General features: G+C 37.2%; 2 protein-coding genes across 2 annotated transcripts; one reads left to right on the forward strand and one right to left on the reverse strand.

The window, feature by feature from the left end:
- Positions 1–53: 53 nt before the first annotated feature.
- Positions 54–4,090, reverse strand: LOC101261371 (uncharacterized). The gene is made up of 3 exons (XM_004248547.1): positions 3,730–4,090; positions 2,255–3,516; positions 54–2,171 (listed from the first exon to the last, which is right to left on the reverse strand). The coding sequence occupies exons 1-3, from the start codon at positions 4,088–4,090 to the stop codon at positions 54–56; spliced, it is 3,741 nt and encodes a 1,246-aa protein (XP_004248595.1).
- A 7,703-nt stretch (positions 4,091–11,793) lies between these two features.
- Positions 11,794–15,213, forward strand: LOC138338726 (uncharacterized). Its single transcript, XM_069289810.1, has 8 exons — positions 11,794–12,173; positions 12,600–12,805; positions 12,893–12,945; positions 13,099–13,512; positions 13,633–13,866; positions 14,176–14,373; positions 14,737–14,880; positions 15,079–15,213. Exons 1-8 carry the CDS (start codon positions 11,794–11,796, stop codon positions 15,211–15,213), a joined length of 1,764 nt encoding a protein of 587 aa, XP_069145911.1.
- The last annotated feature ends 5,427 nt before the right edge of the window (positions 15,214–20,640 follow it).

Consider the following 20,640-nt stretch of genomic DNA (forward strand, 5'->3'; position numbering starts at 1 on the left):
ATAACTTGTCAAATATCTGAGGAGGTTGTTTTATTCTCTTGAGCTTCCTTCTTCTAAAATTTTGTGTGCCCATCTTCTCCAATAGATAGCTTCCTTCCCTCGAGTTGTCTTTTTGTGTAGAAGTGTTGAACTAGCTCTAAACTGTGACTCCATTTGGATAACAAGTCTGCAGTAATGTTGGCTTCCCTGTATATGTGATGACACTGAAATTGTTCAATTTTCCTAGTTATTTGCTTAATTTGTTGAATAAGATCTTCATATATCCAAGGTATATTTGTTTTGTTTTTGATCCAGTTGCACAGTAGCTGTGAATCAACTTCCAATTCCACTCTTTTGTAGCCATGTTGATCACACCACTCCAGCCCATATAGAGCAGCCTTTATCTCTGCAATGTTGTTAGTACCAAAGCCAAAAGGTAGAGAAAAAGCATAAACAATTTTACCTTGATGATCCCTTAAAATACCACCACCTCCAATCTTTCCTGAATTTTGTAAAGCACTACCATCTGTGTTGAGTTTATAAGTGCCTAAACCTGGTTTATTCCAACTTACTAAAACTATTTTATATTGCTGTTTACAGTGCTCGACTATGTTAATGAGCTTGTTCCAACTTGATTGCCATGGTATACTTGGAAACACAATTTTAATAACTTGCATTACATCCTTGAATATGCCATATTGCACTCTATGGATGCTGGAACTCTTATTTCCATACTTGACAGCACACCTATTTTTCCATAAATTCCAACAAATGACATTAGGTAAAATATGAATAAGTAGTTTATGTACCTCATTGTTAACTTGTTGATTTCTCCAATGCAATAGTTGATCTCTAAGAGTAGTGTTGGCTGGCACTACTCCAAGTATTGCAGCATGGATCTTCCATATATGTTTAGCAAAATTGCCATTAATCAATATATGATTAATGTCATCCTTGCCTTTACTATAACAACAATAACACTTTGATATAGCACTACCAAATCTCTGCAGTAGTTCATTAGTAGGTAATTTACCTTTTAGAGCTCTCCAAATAAAGAAGGCTATTTTAAAAGGTAAATGTTTATGCCATATAATAGTATTAATAGTGTCAATAGGTCTTTTATTTCTAATACACTCCCATGCAGAAGCTATAGTAAAATTGCCAGTTTCTGTTGGAATCCAAATTGCATTGTCCTCTTTGCCTGTAGAATAATTTAATTTCGTCTGCAAAATCTTGGGTATGAACAAAGGATTCACCTGGTGTCTAATTAAGCTTTCATTCCACTTACCATCCTTTATGAAATCTGTAACCACACCGTTATTTAAACTAGAAATATGATCACTTTGACTAGCAAGATTTTCATTATCCAACCAGTTATCCCACCAAAAACTACTAGTACCAGAGTGTATTTGCCATTTAATGAGAGATTCCACCTTAAGTCTATTTCTAGTTAGGTATCTCCATACTAGAGAATCTCCAGAGTCATATTTTTTAGCCAAAGGATTGGCTCTTTGACAGTATTTGGCCTTTAAAAACTGACTCCACAAAGAGTTTTTAGTTCTAAAATCCCACCACTGCATATATTGAAAAGCAGTACAAACATCTTCTAGCAATCTTACACCAATACCCCCTTCACTTGTTGGATATGCCATGTTTTCCCAAGATGACCAGTGATATTTCTTACCATCTTTATCAATTCCCCAAAAGAAATCTGCTATAAGCTTCTTAATACAATTTAAAGTAGTTTTAGGAGGTGAAATAGCAGCAAGTGTATGAATTGGAATAGATTGCAAAACATGTTTCACCAAAGTAATTTTACCTCCAAAATTTAAAATTTTTGAATGCCAGCCTGCAATTCTTTTGATCACTTTTTCAACCACCTCAGAGTAATATATAATCCTTTGCCCACCAATATATAGTGGACATCCAAGATAATTGATAGGACTGTTCTTCCTACTATATCCAGTAGCCCTCTTAATTTCCTCTATAATATCATGCCCAGTGTTAGAGGTTACCATAAAGAAACTTTTGTGTTTATTCACTTGCTGATCAGAAACTTCTTCATATAATTCAATAGTTTTCATAATAAGATGAAGAGAATTACTATCAGTAGAGGCAAATATAATTATATCATCAGCAAAACTAAGATGGTTAATTTTTGGACCATTTCTTTCCATATGAAATCCTTTATACTGATGATTTTGATAGAGAAGATTAAGATGTCTAGACAGTACTTCAACGCCCAAAATAAATAATGCTGGAGATAAAGGGTCACCCAGTTTAAGACCTCTCTTGGATTGAAAAAACCATGCCCCTTTCCATTTATTACAATAGAGTACCAATTATTACTCATAATCCTCCAAACTCTATCAATAAACACTTCACTAAATCCCAACTTTCTTAAAACCAAACAAGTATAAGTCCATGAAACTCTATCATAAGCTTTAACCATGTCTAATTTGATAACCACATTACTGCCTTCTTTTGGTTTTTTAATACCATTAATAATTTCCTGAGCCAACAAAATATTCTCAGCTATACTCCTTCCCTTGACAAAGCCTGATTGATTTTCAAAAATAATACCAGGTAATATTAAACCAAATCTTGTACTAATGATCTTTGAGATGATCTTATTGGCAAAATTACTAAGGCTAATAGGTCTGAAATCCTTAAGTCTGCAGGGATGATCAGTTTTTGGAAGTAAAATTAAAGAGGCATGAGTCAAATATCTGGGCATACTATTACCAATATAAAAATACTTAACAGCAGCCAAGAGATCTTCTTTGATAATATCAAAACAAACTTGGTAAAATTTTCCTCCAAAACCATCAGGTCCAGGTGCTGAATGAGGATTCATACTCATAATGACTCCTCTCAATTCATCCATATCAGGTAATCTGTCTAAACTATCATTTCGTTCTTGAGTAATAATAGGCTTGATACACTGCAGGATATCTTCCTTAATTTTCTCATTCTTAGCAGTAAAAATCCCCTCATAATAATCACAAGCCTGTTTAGCAATATTTTCTTCCCCAGTAATCCAATTCCCACTGTCATCCATCAATTTATGAATAGCCATTCTATTTCTTTTACCTCTAATCACAGCATGAAAATATTTAGTGTTAGCATCTCCCTCTTGTAACCAATGCAATTGAGTTTTTTGCTGAAGAATCTTATATTCCAACTTGTAGTACTTAATATACTTAGCATTAATAGCATTAAGCTTCTCACTATTTTCTATACTCTGATTACAGATCATATCATTTTCAGCCCTTTTCACCAACTCCTCATACAGTTTAACCTTTACAAATACATCACCATATTCCTGTTTTGACCACTCTCTCAAAGTCTTAGTTAGCCTCCTTAACTTTGTATGAAAATTCCACATAGGATTGCCTATCACATCTCTTTTCCAACAATTTTCCACAGTTTTCAGAAATGATTCATTCTCAGTCGAACAATTCAGAAATTTAAAATATTTAATAGAGTTAGATTGTATATCACCTATTTCCATTAACAAAGGACAATGATCAGACCCTACAGAAGGAAGATGAGTAATACTTGAATGAGGCATTGTTTCAATCCATTTATCATTAATCATACCCCTATCCAATATTTTCCAAATCCTTGTACCATCTCTCCTATGATTACACCAAGTGTAATCCTAACCATAATATCCCATGTCAACTAAACCACATGCCTCAATAATTCTAATAAACTCAATGCTCTTATTAATATTATAATCTTTACCATCCAGCTTCTCACTAGTGGAGGTGATAACATTAAAATCACCTAAAATACTCCAAGGATACATGGTTTCAGACCTCTTAAGCATAATATCCCAAAGAGGTTTCCTTAACTGATTCTTACATTTAGCATATACATAGGTCACAATAAACTTTTCACTGCAGTTCTCATGACTAATTTCACAAGTCACCTGTTGTTGATCACTTTCCAAAATAACAGCAGAAATCTCATTAGACCAAAAAAGCCATATTTTGTTATTAAGATTGCTAAAAATATGATCCATGATCAATTGCAGTCTAAAAGACTCTATATGAGCTTGATTAGAAAAAGGTTCTATTATAGCCAGCATAGCCAGCTTATGCATTTTTCTGAGGTTAATCAGTCTCTCAAGAGCACCAAAAGTATTAATGCTCCTCACATTCCAACATAACAACTTAATCATTAAATTCCTCTACTTCTAGCTCTAGTATTAGGCTTACTAGAACTAGTCAGTTTATTTTGTTTCACAAGCTTTCTTCTTCTAGTTGATATTCCTTGTTTGCCAGTTACATCTCTAATTTCATCCACATTAGAGGACTGCAGCAAAGGGCCCTTATGAATTTGGTCAGAGGTATTAAGATCCTCTCCTGGTTCAATACCCTCCCCTAAAGATTGAGTATCCAAATCATCCTCATCTTCAGTATCAGGTTCCCAATATTCATCAAAATTCTCATCTTTTTGAAGATCAATAGGGTCATTACCAGTAGTTTTCTTATTATATTTAGTGTTAATCTTTTGAAGAGCATTAACAATATTTTTATCAGGAGGTTCTTTCTCAGTATTACTAGAGTTCCTCTGTTCAAAAACATTATTTTTTCGTTTATCATAATTAACATGTTGAGATGTAATATCCACCTGACTTCTTCCAACCTCACCTCCATCAGCTACACCAACATTATCACTATAAGGGATTGCAGGGGAGGGGAGCATTGAGTCAATACCTGCTCTATTAATGTTGTCCTGTTGATGAGCAACCTGATGATCCATACTGACCTGAATTTCCACCCTTGATTGCTTATTCCTTTTTTCCTTGTGCCCATGGGTTCCTTTAACATGGTATGACTTTGATCTTGCTGATAATCCTTGTATTAATCCCTTCTATCTTCAACAGGTGTATAATCCTGTGTTTCAAGGTCAATATAGGTGTTTTTAATAGGAATGGAAATCATACCTGTTTGAGACTGTTGTTGATGAGAAACAGTCTTGTCATTGTTGAATATAACTTGTTGATTGTCGTTCCTTCTTCTTTGAGTTTGCCATTCATCTTGTATATCTTGTTGCAGTGTTTGAACACCTTGTTGGCTTGATTGATTATGATCCATTTCACTTTTACCAGTGTCTATATTTTGTGTAATCTGTAAATCTACATGAGCATGTTGAGGATTGTCTTCCTAGTCCTGTTTTTTTCTAAGTCTTTTCTTTTTTTATTTTCCTCATCCCTTTGTTTAACTATACAATCAGATTCCTTATGGCCTTGATGTTTGCAGTAGAAACAGTAATTAGGAATGCTATCATATTCTATTTTTTGCCACCTCCCATCATTAATGTCTTCTCCTATATATCCCATCCAAATATGTGAAAGGGTCTTTGCTTAGTTAAGTCCACCTGCACCTTAACTCTAGCTTGACTCCCTCTAGTATTGTTAATGCATGCTAAATCAAGATACAACACCCTACCTATAGATGAAAACAGGCTTGTAATGAACTTTTTATTGTAGCAATGCAAGGGCAATTCAGGCAATGAGATCCAAATGGGAACTAGAGGTGTTTCTTCCTAAGTTGTAAAATTGGGAGTCCATGCCTATATCCTCATTATTTGCCCTGATATTGTCATCCTCTGTTTAGTCCATACCATATTGTAGTCTAGTTCATTATCAAGATCTATGTAGACATGTCTAGAGTTAAAATGGGCTATTTTAACACCCACAGACAATTGAGTTTGTAGGATAAAATTTTTCCTAATTAACTCAATTCTAGGCATTGTATAGATGAACTTTCCTATTAAAGTGAACTTACAAGTTGAGCCTAGGTCTTTAACTACTTCCTCTTTGACATATAACACTGCAGGGAGGCCTTGTTTAGTAGTAATCTCAGGTTCTATCAACTTAATGGTCTCCACACGTTTAGATTGATTATATCTAAGTCTGTCAGCATATGTTTGTATGACTGTATAGGGAGCTGGTTCAGGTATGTTATTTTTCTTAGGAAAGTTATTAGTTCCAAGAGGAAGATCAGGATTTTCATTAGTAATTGGAGGCAAAGGTTTATCAAAATTGCTACACAATTTAGGAAAATTTTGATGATATTCAGGATTTCTAACAGAAACAGTATGAATTCTATCAGAAACATTTATCAAATCATCATTTTTAAAAGTAAGATTGGTTGAAACGATATTACCTTGACCATTATGTGCCCTAGAAGGAATTGCAGATGAAGGAATAGCAGATTGCCTATTTTGTGAAGGATGAGCAACATCCTTAGTAGGAAGAAATCGTGTAGACCTTGAATTTTGATGTTCATTCTCCTGTTCCTTGTTGTAATTGGGATGTCTTTGTTGATCAATCCCCTTTTCCTTATTAAAATTGGGATTCCTTTGCTGATTTTGAGCAGATCGATTCACTTGACGGTTTTGACCATCGCGATTTTGTTTTTCCATCCCTTGCGATACGATTTTCTCAGTTTCCTGTCGCGAATCACTTATTCGAACATCTTTTGCTCCACCAATCTGTTGAGAATGTGAATCTTGACCTAGAGAAAGTTCCCTAGTGCGAGATTCTTGTTGAATATCATGCGAATGAACTAGTGTAGAGCTCAATTTCTCCGCCACTTCCTGCGATGCTATTTTTCCATCGCACAACTGTTCCTTGCCCCTTTCAATTGCACCTTCTAGACGATTGAGATTGTATTCTTTTTCAGCGTTGTGACGCGAAGCATCGATGTCAGCCTCTATAGTCGCTACATGGACCGCTTCTTCCCTCCGTTGCGACAAGGAAGACGATGCAGATTCCGCCACTTCGTGGATTTGCGAGTGAATTGTTGGATTTCCAGTTTCTCTCGTAGGATCTGGTGGCCTAACACACTCATTCACCGGATTTCCATCCATTACAACTCACAATTTTCCAAGAAATTAGCCAATTAACTAATTCTTGCGATGAATGCCTTGTGAAAATTTTAGAGAGAGAAATTTTTTTTGAGAGAGAAAATTTTTAGAGAGAGAAAATTTTCGTGAAGGATAGGGTTAATGTTAAAGTTACATTTAAGGATAGGGTCAAGGTTAGGGTTTAGTGTTATTTTAATTTTTATGTTGTTAGGTTAAGGATTTTTTAATAAAAATCAATGAGTTATTGTTTAATGTTTTAGTTTTGGTATTTTAGGCTTGAGGTTTCAGGGTAATGTTAGATATTTTAGGGTTAAGGTTTAGGTTTTTATTAGGTATTGGAGTTTGTGATTTAGGATTTGAGGTTTAGAATTAATGGTTTAGTGTTTAATGTTTGGGTTTTTTGTATTGAGGACTTCGGTTTTTATTTGGACCTAGGGTTTAGGGTTAGGGCTAGTGTAGTTGTTAGGGTTAGGTTTTTTTAGGTTTTACCGTTCATAGTTTAGCATTTGAGGTTTAAAATATATTGTTTAGCATTTGATGTTTGAGTTTTTGTATTTTGGGCGTAGGGTTTTGAGGTTTATGTTTTAGGGTTAGGGTTAGGATTTTGGATTCTTTTATATTTTTAGGTTTAGGATTTAGGATAGGAGGATTAACATCATTGGTTTAGTGTTTAATGTTTGGGTTATTGTAATTTGGCCTTAGGGTTTAGGTTTTACGGTAGGGTTATGATTAGGGTTAATGTTATGTTTAGGCTAAAGGTTTGGGCTGTTTTTTGGGTTTTAGGGTTTTGATTTAAGGAATTGAGTTGTAATTGTCACGACCGGAATCTAAAACCCCTGATGAGACCGGCGTCATTGAGATATTAGAGGTCGCAGACAAGCCTACATACATCATTCTTACTTCATCTAAGTTAATTTTTGAGGAAAATTTGGAACATTTTGTTTCCTAACATGCTTTCTAAACATTCTATTATATATATAATCTTTTACCATCAACCATGTAACATTAAGATCATCAAATTAAAGAAGCAATTTATTATAACGATAAAGATGTACTTGCCAAAATGGTGCCAATACATTGTTTGAATAAAAATGGGAATGAAATGCTAGTGGAACATACTCCACTAAATCAATCCTACAAAGAAGCTAGAATGTAAATGTGCAAGCATCTTCGAAAGCATGCGGTCCTACCATGTCCGAGAGAATGCTCACGTGCGGATAGCTGCAACGTTTATCCTGTAGCTCAAGTCCACCTGTGCCTTCACCTAAAAGTTTAGAGTTGTATAGGGTAAGTAAACATTTATACTAAGTATGGGTATGTGGAAGAACACACCAAGGACATGCATGAGTAGGAATAGCTCTTTCCTAGCAACATGATTATAGCATGTCAAGTCAGTGGCCTTGCCAAATTGAGATTAAGAAAGTGAGTGAACTTTGCAAATTTGGATTAGGAAAGTTTATGATCTTTTAAAATTTTAATTTGGATATTTATGCCATGAGAGGAACATGGTGATCATAGTTAACATTTTTCACATAGTACACAACAGCGTACACATAGCACATATCATAATTCATATAACACATAATGTTGTGCATATCATTCATTTGTATGCCATGTAACATTGGAATCATGAACATAACATTAAGACTTCCAAAAAATGAGGTTAAACATATGGGACCTCAACGAGGGAGTCTACTTTAGGAAACACATAGTCTTCTTCATTCATTCATACGTACTTCTTTTCATTTCATTCATGGGCCAATTTAAAAAAAGCAACACCTAGGATGTAGTTTAATACTTTCATAGTGTTCGTTGTGGAATGTCAAAGATGGACCTAATGTTATTACTACAATGTAACTCTCTTCTGGATTATCCTATACTAATACCTTTGGTATCATTCGTTTCATTACGTGTATCATTTGAGGCTGGACTCGTTTATTTATTGGGAACTTTAACTTTAACTGACATAGATCATGTGAGCATCATTAAATCTAGTGTCATGAAATCCCACACCAAAAAGAGGTGTAATAAGTGGCAAAAATGACCCAAAACATGCGAGCGTACATGGGAATTGAACTCCTCCAGATCCCTTCATTTGTAGTATATGTTAGAAGACTAGGAAATATGAGGAAAACCATACCCATCATGACAGAGAGTCTCATCTCATGAGAGTTACATGAACCTCTACCCTTCCCTAAAGAAGGCATCATCGCTCATAGTTAGTCTATCAGTGCTCAGTATTAATTTCCATTACATTCAACTCATATGTCATGGAAGTTGGCTTCTAGCATGAGGACATCATAGCTCAATAGAGGAATTTTCATATCATCATTAGTATTATGTGTGTTAATTCTAATACTTTTGTAATGACCTATTTAGTCGTTTTGAGCAGCAGATTTTATTTCTGGAAAAACTGTCTGAGTCGACGGAATCCACGACAGACCGTCATGGGCACGACGGACCGTCGAGGGGGTCTCGTTCCAAAACACTTAAAATTTTGAAATTTGGGTACTGAAATCGACTCTTTGAACTTCGTGACGCAATGGAAGGACGGACTGTCATAGGCACGACAGACCGTCACACATTTTCAACAGAAGTTAACTCTCTGAACTTTGTTACGGTCCTGCAGGACGGACCGTCAAAGCCATGACGGACCGTCACAGGTTGCGTAATCCCAGGGTGGGTCGGATTTCTGTAAATATTTTAAGAGGCGTTTTGGACTATTCCTGCATATAATTATAAAGTTAGTGGTTTAATATTAATAACTCAATTACTTGGGGGTTAAAGGAGATAACCTTGAGTTAATTAGTGGGTTAATTCCTCATCTTTTATACTTAATTATATGTTAATTAGGGTAAAAGAAAGAGGGTTTGAATAAGAAAAATAGAAAGAACAAGGAGAGGGAAAGAGAAATGATTGAGAGAGATACGAACGAAGACGAAACACAAGCTTTGGGGAATTTGCGTGCTTGATCACGAATCTTTGGTGGAGGTAGGTTATGGTTTTTATTCTATTCGTAGTAGACTCTTAATAGAGAATGATATGTGTTGGGTAGTATTATAAAACCTTCAATATGCTTAATTGCGGGCTTACATGAAGTGATTATATAATTTTGATGAATAAGCATGATGAGTCTATTGAATCTCTAATCCTAAATTTACCTTGTCAATGATGATACCTTGGTATAAAAGAAGGCTTGATGATTAAAAGTAATGAGGTTGATGGTGCCTTGGTATAAGAGAAGGCTTAATGAACTAAAGTAATGTGATTGATGATGCTTTGGTATAAAAGAAGGCTTGATGAATTAATAGAATGAGATTAGTGGAGCGGGTGTCACGAACTGACACGTAGAATTAGGGGAGCGGGTGTCACGAACCGACACGTAGTATTAGGGGATCGAGTGTCACGAACCAACACGTAGTATTAGGGGATCGCGTGTCACAAACCGACACGTAGTATTAGGGGATTGGGTGTCACGAACCGACACGTAGAATTTGGGGATCAGGTGTCATGAACCGACACGTAGAATTAGGGGATCGGAGTCTCACGTACCGACACAAGAGGAATAAAGATAATGAATCTTGAAATTATGTTAATAAATTCGAAATGAAAAGAACCTATATCCCAAATGAGTATGGTGTGGAGACTTCAGTTCTCATAGGTGTGTTTGATGTGGTTACACATGATTTGTGAACTTGTTGCTTTCACTTGTTGAGGAATATGGTTGATTTTATGTTATTATCTGATATATACTGTTTTCTATTTAGAGTTGGCAGATAATATCTACTCAGTACTTGTGGTTTGACTGACTCCTACTTGTAATTGTTTTTCTTTGTTATTTGTGGAGTGCAGCAACATACCGTTATCTTCAACTCAACCGCAACTTATGCCAGTCTTCGTCATACCGGATTTCAGGATGAGCTAAAGCTTCTAGCTCGGACTGGATTCTTTCTTTCACGTCTTCATGTCTGGAAGTTCGGACACAGACCATCTCTTTACCTATTTTAGTTTCTTAGATACTCTTAGATTTAGTAATTTAAGAATAGATGTTCTTCTAATGATGACTTCCAGATTTTGGGGATAATAATAAGTATTGAGTTTTAGAAGTCATTTATTGATTTCGTTAATGATTTTTAAGTCTTCCGCATCGTATTCTATTTATTATGGTTAAAATGTTGGGGTTTAGATTGGTTGGTTCGCTCACATAGGAGGATAAATGTGGGTGCCACTCACGACGCTTTTTGGGTCGTGAAAAACTTGGTATCAGAGCATTAGGTTCATTGGTCTCATCACACAAGAACGAGTCTAGTAGAGTCTTAAGGAACGGTAGGGGGACGCCTTTACTTTTCTTTGAGAGGCTATAAGACTTTGGGAAAATTCCATTCTTTCTTTCTTTCTTTCGTGCTATTACTTGGGTCCAATTGGTATCTAGGTGATACAAATTGGTATCTGACCATCTTCACTCTATTTCAGAGATGGATAGAACTAGAGCAACGACTGCGCCAACACCAACACCGGCAAGACAATAAGCGTCTAAGCCAGCCACTGGGGCTGTAGCTCGAAGAGGAGTAGTGGAAAGAGGTCGTGGAAGAGGTCGTGCAAGGACGTCCTCTAAAGGAAGAGGACAAGCACCTAGCCCATCTGGTACTAGGGCGGTTACTCCTCCACCGACTGAGGAAGTGGTAAGAGAGGGTGAGGATGGGGAGAATGAACAAGTATAGAATGAGGGATTGCCACCCCAACCCACCCAGAGATTATCAATCAGGTTCTTGCTTATCTTAGCGGGTTATCTGATCAGCGGAGACACCTCCAGAGTTTTCTGCACCGGCACCTCAGGTTCCGGAGGTACAACATGCAGCTATTGTGGCTCCCCGCATGGATGCCTCATTGGAAATAGGCACGTTTCCTCGTCTGACTACAGGACCTATAATGACAAATGATCAGCATGACCTTTTCAGTATGTTCTTGAAATTGAAACATCCAGTCTTCAAGGTTGTTGAATCTAAGGATGCCTACGATTTTCTGGTTGATTTTCATGAGCTACTACACAAAATGGTTATAGTAAAACAGTTTGGTGTTGAGTTTGTGACTTATATGTTTCAAGGGAACGCCAAAATGTGGTGGCGGTCACATGTTGATTGTCAACCAACAGAGGCACCACCTATGACTTGGGTATCATTCTCTAGATTGTTTATGGAGAAGTATATCCCCGGGACTTTGAGGGATAGGAAAAGAGATGAGTTCTTGAGCCTAGAGCAAGGTAGGCTGTCGATTACTGCCTATGAGGCTAAGTTTAGTGCATTATCAAGGTATGCCACCCAACTTTGTTAAAGTCCAAAAAAGCGGATTCGCCATTTTGTGAAGGGGTTGAGGTCAGAATTGCGGATTTCAGCCTTACAGGTAGCGGCTACGGCAAAATCCTTTCAAGAAGTGGTAGACTTTGTGATAGAGGTTGAAGGAGTGAAGCCAGATGACTTCAACATGGCATCGACATAAAAAAGGTTTCGAAAGGGAGGTGAGTTTAATGGTTGTTACTCCAGAGGACAGGGTTCGGGAGGTTACTCGGTCCGACCAATTCAGTCTTCACTACAGACTGTAGTTGGGGGTCCACCTCAGACCGGTCAATACTTCTCTGAGAGACCTATGCTTGACTCCAGAGAGTGTTATGGATGTGGGGAGACTGGACATATTAGGAGAAATTGTCCAAAACAGAGTTATAGACCCCCAATAGCTAGAGGTAGAGGTGGTCATGGTAGAGGCCGTTATTCTGGAGGACGTGGTGGCCGAGGTAATGGTGGTCACCGAAACGGACGGGGTGACGGAAAAATGGGAACTACTGCAGCGCAACATGTTAGGGGCAATGCGCAAACAGGTGATAGGGCCCATTGTTACGCTTTTCCTGGGCGGGCGAAAGCAGAGACATCAGATGCTGTTATCACAGGTAATCTTTTGGTTTGTGATTGTATGGATTCTGTATTATTTGATCCAGGCTCCAAGTTATCATATGTATCTTCCTGATTTGCTACAGGTCTTAATTTACATTGTGAATTACTTGACATACCTATTTGTGTGTCTACTTCGGTAGGTGAGTCTCTGATAGTTGAAAAAGTATATAGGTCTTGTTTGGTGGCTTTTGTGGGAAGAAATACTTATGTAGACTTGGTTATCTTGGAAATGGTTGATTTTGATGTAATTTTGGGTATGACTTGGCTTTCTCTGAATTTTGTGATCTAGGATTGTAATGCTAAAACTGTGGCGTTAGCCAAGCCTGGGACAGATCCGTTATTGTGGGAGGGCGAATACACTTCCACTCCGGTTCGTATCATCTCCTTTCTTCGTGCTAAGAGAATTGTTAGTAAGGGGTGTTTAGGTTTCTTGGCACATCTCAGGGATGACACTACCCATGTGCCTTCTATTGAGTCGGTTTTGGTAGTCCGTGAGTTTTTGGATATGTTCCCTGCAGATATTCCTGGTATGGCTCCGAAGAGAGATATTGATTTTTGCATCGATCTGGAACTGGGTACTCGCCCCATTTCTACACCCCCTTATAGAATGGCTCCCGCAGAATTAAGAGAGTTAGAGGCCCAACTTCAAGTGTTGTTGAGCAAAGGCTTCATTAGACGAAGTGCATCTCCTTGGGGTTCTCCGGTGTTATTTGTGAAGAACAAGGATGGGAGTTTTTGGATGTGCATAGACTACCGGCAGTTGAACAATGTAACTATTAAGAAAAAGTATCCCATTCCTTGCATAGATGACTTGTTCGATCAGTTACAAGGTGCTTGTACCTTCTCAAAAATCGTTTTGAGGTGCGGTTACCATCAATTGAAAATATGGGCAACAGATGTGCCCAAGATTGCTTTCCGGACCAGGTATGGGCATTATGAGTTCTTAGTGATGTCTGTTGGGCATACGAATGCCCCTACTGCTTTCATGAGCTTGATGAATGGGATTTTTAAGCCATATCTAGATCTCTTCGTCATTATATTCTTTGACGATATACTGGTATAATCAAAGAGCCACAAGGATCATGAGGAGAACTTGAGAATTGTGTTGGAAATGTTGAGAGAGAAAAAGCTTTATACCAAATTCTCCAAGTGTGAGTTTTGGCTAGATTCAGTTTCCTTCTTAGGTCACGTGGTTTCTAAGGATGGAGTGATGGTGGATCCATCAAAGATTGAGGCAGTGAAAAAATGGGAGAGACCTACTAATGTGTCAGAAGTAGAGAGCTTTGTTGGTTTAGGTAGTTACTACCGCCGATTTGTCAAGGGGTTCTCTTATATTGCTTCCCAATTGACAAGCTTGACTTAACAGAATGTTCCATTCGTATGGACGGACGAATGTGAGGAAAGCTTTCAGAAACTCAAGACCTTGTTGACTACTGCACTAATCCTTACCATGCCAGTGGAAGGTAAGAATTTCATTGTCTATTGTGATGCACCCTATTCTGGTTCGGGTGCAGTGCTAATGCAAGAGAAGAATGTAATTGCTTATGCTTCAAGGCAATTAAAGGTGCATGAACATAATTATCCGACCCATGATTTTGAATTGGCTTCGGTAGTGTTTGCATTAAAGCAATGGAGAAATTTATTATATGGGGTTAAGTGTGAAGTATACACGGATCATCGTAGCCTACAGTATGTCTTTACTCAAAAAGATTAGAATTTTAGACAGAGGAGATGGATGGAACTACTGAAGGACTACGATATCACTATCTTGTATCATCCGGGAAAGGCTAATGTTGTGGCAGATGCCTTAAGTAGAAAGGCAGGGAGCATGGGAAGTCTAGTTCACTTTCAAGTTTCTAGACGTCCATTGGCTAGAGAGGTTCAGACTCTGGCTAACGACTTTATGAGGTTACAAGTAAATGAGAAGGGAGGATTGTTGGCTTGTGTGGAGGCAAGATCTTCTTTTCTTGACAAGATTAAAGGAAAGCAGTTTACCGACGAGAAACTTATCCAGATCCAAGATAAAGTATTGCGAGGAGAGGCTAAGGAAGCACAAATCGATGAGGAAGCTGTTTTGAGAATCAAGGGAAGGGTATGTGTACCCCGCATTGTTGATTTGATCAATACTATTCTGACAGAGGCTCATAGTTCAAGGCACTCTATACATCCGGGTGCAACCAAGATGTATCGTGACCTAATGCAACATTTTTGGTGGAATCGAATGAAGCGTGACATTGTTTATTTTATTGCCAAATGTCCAAATTGTCAGCAAGTAAAATATAAACACCAGAGGCGCGGAGGAACACTTCAGAGAATGCCCATTCCTGAATGGAAGTGGGAAAGGATTGCAATGGACTTCGTGGTTTGTCTTCAAAAGACAATGAGTAAGTATGACTCCATTTAAGTAATCGTTAATAGGTTAACTAAGTCTGCTCACTTCATTCCGGTCAGGGTGACCTACAATGAAGAGAAGTTAGCCAAAATCTATATCTCAGAAATCGTTTGATTGCATAGAGTTCCACTCTCCATCATATCAGATAGAGGTACGCAGTTTACTTCTATGTTTTGAAGAACATTGCATGCTGAATTAGGTACTAGGTTGGACCTTAGTACTGCATTTCACCCTCAAACCGATGGTCAGTCTGAGCGAACTATTCAAGTGTTGGAGGATATGCTTCGTGCATGTGTGATAGGATTTGGTGGTCATTGGGATAAGTTCTTACCCTTAGCGGAGTTTTCATACAATAATAGCTATCACTCAAGTATTGATATGGGTCCATTCGAAGCATTGTGTGGGAGGAGATGTAGGTCTCCCATTGGTTTGTTTGATGCATTTGAGGTTAGACCTTGGGGTAATGACCTTTTGAGGGATTCATTGGATAAAGTGAAATCTATTAAAGAAAAAATTTTAGCGGCGCAAAGTAGGCAAAAGAAAAATGCAGATCGAAAGGTTAGAGACTTTGAGTTTATGGAGGGTGAGCAAGTCTTGCTGAAGGTTTCGCCCGTGAAAGGGGTGATGCGGTTTGGTAAAAGAGGTAAGCTAATCCCAAGGTATATTGGACCATTTAAAGTACTCAAGCGAGTAGGGGAGGTGGCTTATGAATTAGCCTTGCCTCCAGGATTGTCAGGAGTGCATCCGGTGTTTCATGTGTCTATGTTGAAAAGATACCATGGGGATGGAAGCTATATTATCCATTGGGATTCAGTTTTGCTTGATGAGAATTTGTCTTATGAGGAGGAACCTGTTGCCATTCTAGATTGAGAAATTCGCAAGTTGAGGTCGAGGGAGATTGCATCCATCAAAGTTCAATGGAAGAATCGACCAGTTGAAGAGGCCACTTGGGAGAAGGGGATGATATGCAAGAAAAATACCCACACCTGTTTACAGATTCAGGTACTTCTTTTCGCCCTCATTTATCTTCTTATGATCGTTTGAGGACAAACGATGGGTAAATTTGTATCTATTGTAACGACCTGTTTAGTCATTTTGAGCAGCAAATTTTATTTCTGGAAAAAGTTTCTGAGTCGACGGAACCCACGATGAACCGTCATGGGCACGACGGACCGTCGAGGGGGTCTCGTTCCAAAACACTTAGAATTCTAAAATTTGGGTACTGAAATCGACTCTCTGAACTTCGTGATGGAATGGCAGGGCGGACCGTCGTGGGCACGACGGACCGTCAAACATTTTCCAGAGAAATAACTCTTTGAACTTTGCTACGGACCTGCATGACGGACCGTCACAGCGATGACGGACCGTGACAGGTTGCATAATCCCAGGCTGAGACGAATTTCTGTAAATATTTTAAGAGGCGTTTTGGATTATTCCAGCTTATAGTTAGTGGTTTAATATTAATAACTCAATTACTTGGGGGTAGGTTATGGTTTTTATGCTATTCATAGTAGACTCTTAATAGCAAATGATATGTGTTGGGTAGTATTATAAAACCTTCTATATGCTTAATTGTGTGCTTACATGATGTGATTTTATAATTGTGATGAATAAGCATGATGAGTCTATTGAATCTCTAATCCTAATTTACCTTGTTAATGATGATGCCTTTGTATAAAAGAAGGCTTGATGAACTAAATTAATGAGGTTGATGATGCCTTGGAATAAGAGAAGGCTTGATGAACTAATGTAATGAGATTAATGATACGTTGGTATAAAAGAAGGCTTGATGAATTAATAGAATGATATTAGTGGAGCGAGTGTCACAAACCGACACGTAGAATTAGGGGAGCAGGTGTAACGAACCGCCACGTAGTATTAGGGGATCGGGTGTCACGAACTGACACGTAGTATTAGGGGATCGGGTGTCACGAACCGACACGTAGTATTAGGGGATCGGGTGTCATGAACCGACACATAGAATTAGGGGATCAGGTGTCACCAACCGACACGTACAATTAGGGGATCGGAGTGTCACGTACCGACACAAGAGGAATAAAGATAATGAATCTTGAAATTATGTTAATAAGTTCAAATGAAAAGAACCTATATCTCAAATGAGTATGGTGTGGAGACTTGAGTTCTCATAGGTGTGTTTGATGTGGTTACACATGATTTGTGAACTTGTTGCTTTCACCTGTTGAGGAATATGGTTGATTTATGTTATTATCTTATATATACTGTTTTCTATTTTGAGTTGGCCGATGATATCTACTCAGTACTTGTGGTTGGACTGACCCCTACTTGTAATTGTTTTTCTTTGTTATTTGTGGAGTGCAACAAACATACCGTCATCTTCAACTCAACCGCAACTCTAGCCAGTCTTCGTCACACTAGATTTCAGGGTGAGCTAAAGCTTGTAGCTCAGACTGGATTCTTTTTTTCACGTATTGATGTCTTGATGTTCGGACATGGACCATCTCTTTAACTATTTTAGTTTCTTAGATACTCTTAGATTTAATAATTTGAGGATAGATTTTCTTGTGATGATGACTTCCAGTTTTGGGGATAATAATAATTATTGAGTTTTAGAAGTCATTTATTGATTTCGTTAATGAGTTTTAAGTCTTCCGCATTGTATTCTGTTTATTATGGTTAAAACTTTGGGGTTTAGATTGGTTGGTTCGCTCACATAGGAGGATAAATGTGGGTGCCACTCACGACGCGTTTGGGGTCGTGACAACTTTCATTTGAGTGCTTATTCTAATTAACATCACACTCTCATAGGTGAGTACGTTTTAGTATCATTTGCTTAGGCTCATTTCAGATTGCTCCCTTCTTTTACATTAACCTCATATCATGTTGTCACGACATTCATTAACATTAGCACATTTTCTTTTTATAATTACTCACACCTTTTTTTTTTACATGAATGTTCATTTCTTCATATGTAAGGCACTTGGACATTTTGTGTGTTTCACACTCTTACTTAACCCTTCTGGAGTTCCATCATTTCATTATTTATTTCATCATTTCATTGTTCATATCTTCATATGCCAACGCACATGGGCATTTTGTGTATCTTACACTCGTATTAACCCTGCTAGTGTTTCATTATTCTATTACATACATCATAGGTTCACTTATTTTTAATCGTACACTAGACTTATCGGTCTATACGTACAAACAATGAGGCTTTATTCATAGTTTGTTAAGTGACTCATAGGATCCAAAGATTATATAGTACAAGAGTTATGTATCTCGTATGTATGCAAAGATTCATATTTCTATCTAAGTAGGTGATAATATTCTTGAACATTTAATTCACGTATGATTTATGTATCAATATGGAAATTTGGGGTAAGGGAACCCATGTTCGAATCCCTTGAACAACACTTACATTTTTCCTTGATTTTATTTTTAGTCCTCATGACATTGGAACCCTATATCGAACCCCAACATCATTTCTTTTTAGTTCTTTTTTTTAACTTCTTTCCTTTGGTCGAGGGGTTGTGGGTTGGAACCCCCACAGCCCCTTTTTATTTTCCTATTTATTTTCCTTGTTATGTTCAGCTTAACCAAGAGGTTGTGGGAGTCAAACCTCTCCTCATTTTTTCTTTATTTTACATGAAACTTAAAGGTTGTGGGTTCGAACCCGCACAACCTCCTTATTTTTATTTTCATTTAAATTGTAACTACTTAAGCGTTGGCACTGAGGTTGTAGGATCGAGCCCCCACATCCTCACTGTATTTTCTTTTTAATTTTTCTCTTTGTCTCCTTTTTCAGCCAAGGGGTGGTGCGTTCGAACCCCACTCCTCCCATTATTTTTATTAATTCAAAATTTCCCTCTTAGTCTATTGTTTGGCAGTGAGGTTGTGGGTTCGAATCCCACACCCCTCATTTTATTTTATTTTTCTGTCATGTAGTGAGGTCATGGGTTAAATTCCCACTTACCTCACATGTTTTAAATATGTTTTTAAACCTCTTAACCTTAAGTATTCTGGCCAAAAATTTCATCACCAATTGCTGGAAATTTTATTAAATTTTAACAACATTCATATGTTCGTTTTTAGGTACTTTCACAATTCGTTTAACACATTCTTATGTGTAGATTAATTGTTGTTTTAGCTTAGATTTTTAAACTTAAGATCAGCCACCATACACATCATTTACATCACAATTTACACACCTTATGCACTATAATTCCAATCATCAAACAAGTCATTTTAAGACATCAAATGGAGAACAACACATATTTTACACATTGAACCACAACATTTTCGGTTGACATCACTGAACATGCTTAATATATCCAAACATAAAATATAAGGAACATCATATTTCACACTTATATATATGTAACCTAACCAAAAAATAGGATTTCTAGACTAATTTAGATTTAAATTGGAAGGAGACTAGGACAAGGAGTTCAACAATAAAGGGGACAACTTTAGTTTCATTTGTTGAATTTTGTACAGAGAATTTTATCTTGGAGAAAGGTATCTAAGAGAGAAAACCCATACCTATTCTTGGTGTAGTACAACACTCAAAGTTGATTCCCTCAATAACCACCAAACCAACATCAAACACAAAAACTACCATCTTACACGTTGAGAAGATGATGCAAAGTTTTCGTTTCTTAAGTTAGCTTGCTTTGTTGTATATTTTTTTGTAAGTTCTTTGAGTGTAGATAACTTTTTATTGTTTTGTAATGTTTTTATCTCTTTTTTTCATCCATGAAAAACAATTTGGACGACAGAGAGACAAATTTAGGCGTGAGAGAGAGAGATTTTGTGTGAGATAGTGCCTCTTAAAACTAGGATAGTTGCCAAGACTTAGTCAATTTAAAAAATCATTAATCAATAAATAAATAAATAATAATAAATAATAAAGTCTGATTTTCCTTTATAAATCAGACATTAATTGCTAATTTATTAAATTAATTTACCAATAACAAAAATCACATGAAATTATTTCTCCCACCTAGTTCGAACCCAGGTGGAGCAAGACTTCATTTCAAGGGCTCAATTTCGTCCCTCTCTCCCAAATTTCCCCATAAAATCTATTAATTAAATATTTAATTACATATTTATGGTAATTACGATACTACCCATAGCAAAGAAAAAGACCATTTTACCCCTATACCCTTCAAGCCTACAATTTCTTCTTTTTATGTCCGGTAAAGACTTCTTTAAGTAAATCTTCGTATTCTAGAGACCTCCATGGTTAGATCAAACCTTTCCAAGATCAACTAACCTTCCAAGTTAGTTGGATTTTATGTAGCAATAGTTCCAAGGTCTTGTTCTATGCGCATTAATCCGTGTGAACCGTGGTCTAGTCGTAGGCATTCCTGACACATTAAGCATTTCTTATCTTATCCATTTTTTGGATTGTTACAGTAATATCTATGATTTATTGTTTAATTTTAGGTTTTTTCT

Source organism: Solanum lycopersicum, chromosome 10 (genome assembly GCF_036512215.1).
Source record: "Solanum lycopersicum chromosome 10, SLM_r2.1".
In the NCBI taxonomy this organism is placed as follows: Eukaryota; Viridiplantae; Streptophyta; class Magnoliopsida; order Solanales; family Solanaceae; genus Solanum; species Solanum lycopersicum.